Genomic DNA, 8,923 nt, shown 5'->3' on the forward strand with positions numbered 1-8,923 from the left:
GTTGAGTGGAAATACGAGTTTTCTAGTTTGTGTTAGCTTTGAGTGCAGGGCGGTGTACAGGAGTCTTCTATACACGAGCGTACAGACACGAAACGCGTTATTAGTTACGTAAGACTTTGGCAGTCCATTTGATATTATACAATGTAAGCGTTTGCATTGTTGTCGTCATGTATGAAAAATTCGAGCATTCTGCACGATGTCACCATCGGTATCTGTTTGCCTAATAGGCTGATTTGTATAAGGGAGTTGGTTTTCTTTTGGTGTCCGATTTATCAGGAGGAGTTTGACTTTTCTGCTGAAGATTGGGGCCCGGATTTGTGTAGGTGGTCAACTATGGCGTCTATGCCTTCCTGGTTTGTTATTTCGACGACCCTTGGAGATCTGGTTTCGCACTTTAGGGTAACGTAGTCGGCGTAGAATGTGTGATGAAGGTTGGGGATTGTGGATAGCTGCCTAGATAGAGCTACCATACACAGAGGGTGGGAAATATAATCGACCCTCGAGGTGTACCAGGGGGTAATGCTAACTGGGAAGGAGAGAGACTGTGCGGCCTTGAAGCGGGCTCTCCTACCTTTAAGAATTCTGCGTACGTAATTGTACATGGCCCCACAGCTCGTGTAGAGAAAGGAATACGAGTATGTGTTCGCGTGTAACGCCATCAAAGGAATTTTTATCATTTAGGTTGTCGCCGTGCAAAAACCACCCGGTTTCTCCGTAACGAAACTTCCTCATTGGTAGAGATGACCGTGACGTCATCGCAACCGCCAAATGTAAAATCTGAGGTTTAGATGTTTCGAGTACCTTTCATTGGATTATCATATAGGATTATACTAACACGACCCACTTTTTTATTTAATCCACCCACTAATCCCCACTACACCATCCCCTAATCTACACTAACCTATATCAATTCATTTTAATCCACCAATGAGGAACCACTAATCTACCTTAATCCATTTGCTGGGGTGACCCTTCCAAAATTTGGGGATTGTTTGGTATATTGCGGAATGAGCCAACTTCCAAATGCTATCGTATTTTCTTCTTTAAGAATCTGGTTAAGGAAGCCCAAAGTTTGTTATGTCTATTACGAGGACTGCTTGTGTCTGTGCTGCCTTTGACTGCATAAGCGTGTTCAGTGGTATGAGATACAAGTCCTGCGTGAGGCGCCTCTGCGGTACCCTATGAGCAGGTGCAGGAAATTTCTCGCGTTTTCCACTTGTAATTGTATTCTGTTCGCCGCTAGCCGTTCAATCGTTTTGAACACATATGACGTTAAAGGGGCTCTGAAACACCTTCCGAGAAGACCACATCAGTTAACTCAATCACTGCATTGTGTTGTCATGAAAATCTGAGGCAAATAGTACACTTCTACACGCAACAGAGACCTCACAATCCCGGCAACTTTTTCATGCCTGCACCCAGCCTCTGCCGCTCGCACCTGCGTGTACAAGCTGAGAGACTGTAATTGGTTAGTTTCTTTCATACGTCATGCAGCTACCGTGGCCGCGGCCAATAAGCCGCGTAGCTCCGGCTGGTCAGGAAGCTCCGCCCCCGGAGGTGGGGCCCGCGGAGGAGCGCCGACCTTCCAGCGTGCAAAAAGTGACGAGAGGACAAGGAAACGCGCGAAGAAGCTGAAATTAAAATTAAGTCTACGGATAAGTTAGCTTCTACAAAGAACATTAAAAATTCTTGCAAGACAATATTCATGAAGCGGCCTGCTTTAACGCCCCCAGGCATACCGCAACTTAATTAACCCCCTTTCAGAGCCCCTATAAGGATACTTGACCGAGGTTGGCAAGCGTGGCTGCGTTGACTGGTTCTACCATGGTCATCTGCGATGTCCTCCATTCTTCTAGGAGGGAGCCCGTGTTCCAATGCTTGTTTATGCGATCGAGCAGCGTTTATCTCTCTACGTCAGGCAGGTTGCACAGAAGAGTATATGTGATACCGTCAGGGCCCGGCGCCGTCGTCCTATTGTTTTGGAATAATGCCATGTTTAGTTCTGCCGCGTATACTGACGTCGCCGTCGATGTTGTCGTCTTTCGGGCTCTTGTATAGCCCGTATAAAGCGACTAATGTGCCGTAGATATGTACAGAGTCCGCAGTTCCTCAAAAGTTTAGTTTATGCCGCGTGTGCTGGCCTGTTTCTCTGTGGTAGGTATCGCGTGTTTCCTAGTGCCGAGCAGGGCACGCAAAAAACGCCACGTGTTTTTTTGTGTAACGCGTTCTGGATTCTGTCGCAAATTTGATTCCATTGTCTGTTCGAGCGTCCGGGCATGGTTGATCGCCTGTATTGTTATGTCATCTCTTTTAAGCAGCTTTTTGTTAAGCGCTTGCCTAGCTAAGGCGAAAGCTTTTTGCGTTTTTTTTTTCCCCAGACGCGTATGAGGTGCAAGTCGGGTCTGTCTGCCGGCGCTGAAGTTGTGTGCATGCTTGTGGCAACTGTTAGTTTTTATCAGGCCTCTAGTCGACATGCATATATCGGGTCCAGTGTGCGTGATATTCTGTCTGTTTTCGAAATTTGCTCCAGTGTGTGAAGGTGACCGTAACTCAGCGCTTTTGGGGCGTCATGTCCATATTGATGAGTATTATGTCGTGGTCGCTATTTTTTCGTGCCTGTCCTTTCAATTCGTAGCGTCCGTTGTGCAACGTGAGGTCCGGGGTGGTAGGAGCTTGATTGTATACGTCCCTGTGCGAATTGTAACTCCCGGAGTGTTGCGGATTATGCACTGAAATTTATGCTTTCTTCCTGCAGTCTGGCCGGTCTTTGTGCTCGCGATCTTTCCCCGTGAAGTGCCGAGGGCATTAAAGTCTTCGATAATGTAAATGTCATGTGTCTTCGCATCGTTTTTAGCGTGCTTGAAGATATGAATGAGGTTATTGGTGGACTTTTCTGGATCGTATAAGTTGTGCAGCTTGAGAGGTCGTTTGGAGTCGTCCGGATGTATTGTAGTTATTGGAGCATACTTTGCTCAACTGTTTGGTGCTGTTTCAGTGCAGTGGTCTATGTTATATCTTATACGTACTTCGAAATTAATGGTTGATGCTGTTCGCTGTGAGCAGAGCGTGCAGCTTTGCACCTGATGTTCTGTTCATTGTCTCTTGCAGAGGTAGTAGGTGCGGGGAATTTTCGATTTCAGGAATTACTGAGTCATTATTCATTTTTTGTTCTGACTCCGCCGCAGTTCCACTGCCAAACTCAAAAGCTCCGGTCACTTATTCACGCCGTGGGTTAGCTACCTTTGCGGTCTTAGCCTGGGTGCTGTGGGTGCCAGCTCAGTCATTAGGAAGTTGTCGTTTTTTTGAGATTGAGAAACGTACTCAATGTCTTCGCAGCTAAAATCTTCATACAGGAAGAAAGCGTTGAAGAACGCAGTCTACTCCCTGTTCTAGCAGGGTCGGGCGTGTTTCGTGGCGTTCGTAAGCTAAGGAAAGTGTTTCGGCAATGTCGGTGAGGCCGTCGAGTTTCTGCTCAATGCTTTCGGAGCGTATCAACAGGGTATCTAATTCTGTTCATATGATATTCTAGCGTTGATGTTGTCGTGAGGGAAATGACGTGTTGGATGTGTTGTTGCTATTGTGCTGCTGCGTGAATGGGAGCTGTGAAGTGTGCTCGTCAGGTCAGTCAAATAAAGAATGCGGGTTGTTGGATGGAAGAAGGAACGCTTGGCTCACCAGTCGCCTTGGACGTATCGGCTTTCCCGGATTCTGTGCTGCGCGCAGGGCTTTTCCTCGAGGCCGGTCGGTGCACGCTGTCAACAGCATTTGCCGATGCCGTTCGCTGTGACAGCGTTGCGTAAGTCTGCTTGTCTTTTGGCTTCTGCTTCTGAGGCTGCTGGGTCCACGCTGTTTGCTGTGGCTGTTGGTGCGATGATAATGAGGGCTATTCTCGATGGTAATCGGGCGACGTTGCGTTGTCGGGTGCGCTACGATCGAGTGGAATCTGCTGTTGGCTGCGCAGTTTGATGCGTTGTAAGTAGGCTCGTCCCGTCTGCTTAAGATATTTTTGTCTCTTGATTTGGCAGCTGGGGTCATTGGTCCTGTGATCTCCACCGTAGTGCAGGCAGAGGAGAAAGCAGTGGTATCGTTTTGACTTTTTGAGCTGTGTCGTGCCGTCAGGACATCTGGTAACGGTTGACCTGCTGGGGCGGTTGTCGCCACGATGATCACGCATCAGGCATAGGGAATATAACTGGGTTTTGCGGTGCTGGGGAAAGCATAGGAACACGACTCGGTGACCAAGGGTACAATGCTGCCTTCAATTGTAATTATAGCAGTGGCTGTCCGGCCCACCATGCAGGAGGCTACTATGCTGGGTACAAACATGTCCAAGTTCAGCATCAGGCGCTCCGAGGGTGTGCTTGAGCCCACTCCGTGGAGGAGCTGGTCGGTGCAGTTAATTACGCTGTAACAGCGTGCGCGGATCGCTCAAGAACGAGCTGAGACATAGCCGCGATTTTCTGCGCTGCTACTCTAGTTGACGCATTGATGACTATTATTTTGTTCCGTGGCTTGACATGCAGAGAGATCCAGGGCTTCCTGGGATGTGAGGAGGGTTTGTTGCAGTGCGGCCTATGAGATGTGATGTAGTTTGTACTGAGAGAGATTCAGATCGCTGTGCCGTCGGATCACGGCTGGATGATGAGCGGTAGGGTGCAGGGGGATGGTAAGATGCTTCTGGTATGGAACGAAATTCCAGCCGTCTCCAGCAGCGTTCTCGTTTTCTTTTTTTTTTTCCTAAATGACCTTTATATTGGCTTGCTCGGTTGCGGAAACGGGTAGGGAAATGTCCGTAGTCAGCGAGCGAGGCACGTGGCAGGTGACGGCACGTGGCGGAATGCGGCCACCGTCGACGGGAGCGGGGGAGGGTTCCGGGTTGGGTCTCAGAGCAGGTGTTAGGCGTTGCAGCGTGGTTCTTCGAAAGCCTTTCGTGAAATGCAAAAAATGGGTTCGCTTGTATCAAAGAGGGCATCCGTCAATTCCGTGAACGAAGCTCTATTTGGGGATGGTGCCGCCGATACGCTGGTACCGCCTAAGCAGGGAACGGGAGACGTGGCCGAATGAAGACGTGGCAGTATAACGTTAGACTACGCTCTGCAGAGCCATCGAACCTTCTGAAAGAGAAATTCGCCTTTAATCGAGCATCCAGTTCTCTCGCTGAGAATCGCGAATATCGTAATTATTATCGACCGCTTTAAAGAATTTGAATTCTAACTGGTAAAAGGACATATTTTCGGCCTTGTCACAAGCGAGTGTCTGCGAAGACTTATTGCAGAAGAAAAACAGTGGTTAAACGAACAAAGCAAGACGAAAGTAATTAAAACAACTAATGAATTTATGAAAGAAAAATAAGGAACTGAAGCCTGTGTGTCTTTCACTAGAAATGAATTTGATGAAAATTTTCCTTTATATTGAAAGATTAGATTTTGAGCAGCAAAACTCAAAAACATACGATGCTCCTGTCTTTCGGATACTCCCTCATTACGACGGCTGGCGTAAGCGCTGTCCCATTCTGTCTAGCAAATGTGTGGGCACAGATTTTCGGATGTTATCGGGCAGCGTTGCAAGCGCATGCTGCATATGTTGGATCCGTCACTCGTCACGGTTTCACCCACCGCCTACGCGCGGCGTTTGAGAGACGTTTCCAAGCGTTTTGGTCGCCTCAGGACTAGGCAAAAATGACGGGTAAGACTGCACGAAGCGTGAGGCAAGGTGGATGCAGGGAACGGTAAGGTTCCCCCCGCCCCCACCCCCTCTCCTAGCGCGCACCCCATCTGAAGAAGGCGAAGGCAACGCGAGGCACGGGCTTAAAAAACGGTATTGGTCAAGAAATGCTTTCCAGCCTACCTAGCACGGCTTCCGAAGCGCTGTATGGGATACAGTGCGCACGGCGAAAGAAAACATTCAAGCATGGTGGACTTCTCTACAAATCGCTCTCTATAATTTGTGAACATATTGCAGGGGCTATAACATTGCTTTCAGATAGCAGGCAGAAATTCGCACTGCAGAGGCCATAAAAGCTGTCTCAGACAACATTACCATTCTGTATACGAGAGACAAAAACGTTCCAAAAACGAACATGGAAAAAAATTGCGCTTAGTAAGTGTAAATGTGGCTGCATTTTTTGGTTGATTTGGTTTGGTTTATGGGGTCTAACGTCCCAAAGCGACTAAGGCTATGAGAGACGCCGTAGTGGAGGGCTCCGGGAATTTCGACCACCTGGGGTTCTTTAACGTGCACTGACATCGCACAGTACACGGGCCTCTAGAATTTCTCCTCCAAAGAAATTCAACCGCCGCAGCCGGGATCGAACCCGCGTCTTTCGGGTCAGCAGCCGAGCACCACAACCACTGAGCCACCGCGGCGGCCGGGTGCACTTTTTCTTCGACGGTTGTTTCAGAAAACATCTTTAAACAGTCAATAGAAATTTTGGTCTTCGAAAAATGGCTTCATAGCGCGGCTTCTAAAAGGTTTAGGTGACTTAAGCATCTCCGACAGTTCATTTTGTTAATAAACTTTGCTAATCGATCCCTTCGCTGCAACAGCTTCCTAAATTAGAAGAGGACTACGGCATAAGAAAACAGTCTTCAGGAAAGGACAGATCCCACCTCGAAAAATGTGCGCGAGTATAGAGTCACACAAGTCACAAAACTCTCCCCACGTGACACAGTTTTTAAGGCGAAAGCCTTTAATGCCTCTTCGTTGTCGACAGAAGGTTGTTTACAGAGGTGTCACGCTTTTCTACTCAAAAATATTCGTGCACGTTGGGATTCGAACCACCATCCTTCCGTTCCGCAGCCGACCGTGCTAATGGCTACGCTATTTCCTGCAACGCACATGTAAAGCTCCTTGTCTAGGACGCTGTAGAGCGTTTGCAGAAAGGTGTCGAATCAGACGGATGCCTCCCAAACGCCATCCAGTGTTTCCAGCATGTAAGAGTCCCAAACAATTGTGTACTTAATTAACATCTTAACCACACATCAGTGACACAAGCAGCAACACCGCGCTGAAGGCTTTCGCCTCACCGCACTTCAGGTAAACAAAGGGCCCCCCTGAACTTCTTTTTTTTTTCTGTCGGTGGTATGTCAACACCAACAGCACAGATTGTCGAAAGCTTCGTGTGCCTTTTCATGCGCCCCCTACGGGCACATTTCTTGCCTCCGGCGCAAGAAGGAAATTGAACGTATGGAAGGAAATGGAACGGAGCACATTCTTCGCAGTAGGTCCAGTGTGCAGGGAGCCAGAAGTGCGCATACATCAATATATGTTCGCGAGGCACTGCCAGAACGGCGTACAAACCTGCAGCCGCCTACGCCCAAGGAGGGCGGCACGACGGCAGCCTGACCGCGAGCGAGCTTCGCGAGGAAGCCGGCACAGGCGGCATCGCAGCCCACAGGCGTGCTCGGGAAGCGAGGCGGCACAAGCTGCGCCCGCGTAATCAACATCCGGCGCGTGTGTGCTCATTTGAAAGGCCGCCAGAGGCGCCTTCCTGCCGATCACCTCAGCGAAGCACTGCTGACGTACTCAGGACGATGACCTGGCTCGCGAGCGGCTTACGCAAGTGACAGGGGAAACATCATCGTAACCACCATCGCTCTTCCGCCGAGCAGACAGATGCTGGTACAGATTCATTCAAGAGAAACGCGGCTGACAAGGCTTACGCAAGTGACGGGGGAATAATCATCATAACCATCATCCCGAGCATACAGATGTTGGCAGAGATTCATTCAAGAGAAACGCGGCTGACACGGCCGGAAAAGGTTTACGCAAGTGACAGGGGAATAATCATCGTAACCATCATCGCTCTTCCGTTGAGCAGACAGATGCTGGTACAGATTCATTCAGGAGAAACGCGGCTGACGCGGCCGGAAACGAGATTCGATAACGACGATAAGGTGTGGGAAAAAATGACGAAGGAAACATGATCCACTACTCGCCTGCGTGACATAAACGCTGCAAGGCCAAGTTGTTAAATGAATAGCGCGAGGGAGGCAGATCAAGTTGCGCTTCACGCCCTTCCTTTTATGCTTTCGTGGCACGAAGTGTAGGCAGCGCGCTCAGTCATAAGCGAGCCCCGATCCTCGCCGTGGCCCAGCGCGTCGCTTGAGCATAGGGGATGAACGCGTGCGCCACGCGTGAATCCCTATGTCGGGAAGCTTTCAGGCGTGCCGGCTTAGTGCCAGGCGCGGGGCTTAAGCTCCTCCGGGCGGAGCGCACGGCGACAGGCAATGGCAGCAGCGGATCAGGCACTCACCGGCGGAGACCCGAGGCGACGGACACGCGTCCGATTCGGTGGCTGACGAGCGCAGCTGGCTTGTGGGCTTCCAAGACTCGGAACACACGGGAGGACCGAAGTAAAAGAGCGCCTCCGTCGGCTGCGAGACGACACCCGAGGCAGGCTGGCTTCTTCTTTTTCGCCGCGGGGGGCACTTCCTGCTGCTGCTCGCGGCGCGGCGCGCGAGCTCAGCGTCCGGGTTCGAACGGCTGCTGCCGCCGACGATGCCGGTTGCGCAACGCCAGACTGCGCGGCGAAGAGAAAAAAACAGAGGCGTACGCGACAAGCGCAGCTGCGGAGGCAGCGCCAGAGTTTGGATGCGTTACGCGCCGCTTGGCGTGCGCCGGGCTCGGAAGCCAGCGGGGAAATTGAATGGACCCATTCGCGGGTTTTACCGCCTCGGGCACGCAACGTTCCGAAGAAGGTGCACAATGGGAAACTGCCGCACGCAGTTGGCGTGTACCGGTGGCTTGTGAAAGCGGGCGCAATTAAGCGCGCGGCATGACGGGAGAAAATTATCCCCCTAAAAGCGGCCGTCTTTTCATCGGCAGCGCTTAGCTAACAGCTACAGCGCTAACGACGAACAATGTGTAGGCACAGACCTTGACCATGATGCGCTCCTTTGACACTCGGAGCGCTCGGAGCAAG

At 50.5% G+C, this 8,923-nt stretch overlaps 1 protein-coding gene across 3 annotated transcripts in view; it reads right to left on the reverse strand.

The window, feature by feature from the left end:
- LOC149371535 (cystinosin-like) overlaps nucleotides 1-8,718 on the reverse strand; it is a 42,121-nt gene extending 33,403 nt beyond the window's left edge. The window contains exon 1 of one of the 3 annotated variants that reach the window (XM_089565796.1): nucleotides 8,255-8,718. Coding sequence is in view for 1 of the 3 variants with exons in the window: in XM_089565793.1 (XP_089421919.1) it covers nucleotides 3,676-3,765 (90 nt within the window). In the remaining 2 variants the exon portion in view is untranslated. Of the gene's footprint in view, nucleotides 1-3,675; nucleotides 3,861-8,254 lie in introns of those variants that run through there. The other 2 variants (XM_089565795.1, XM_089565793.1) reach the window with 2 other exon arrangements.
- Between the last annotated feature and the right edge of the window lie 205 nt (nucleotides 8,719-8,923).

This window comes from Amblyomma mixtum, chromosome 1 (assembly GCF_055824585.1).
Source record: "Amblyomma mixtum isolate Tamu chromosome 1, ASM5582458v1, whole genome shotgun sequence".
NCBI lineage: Eukaryota > Metazoa > Arthropoda > Arachnida > Ixodida > Ixodidae > Amblyomma > Amblyomma mixtum.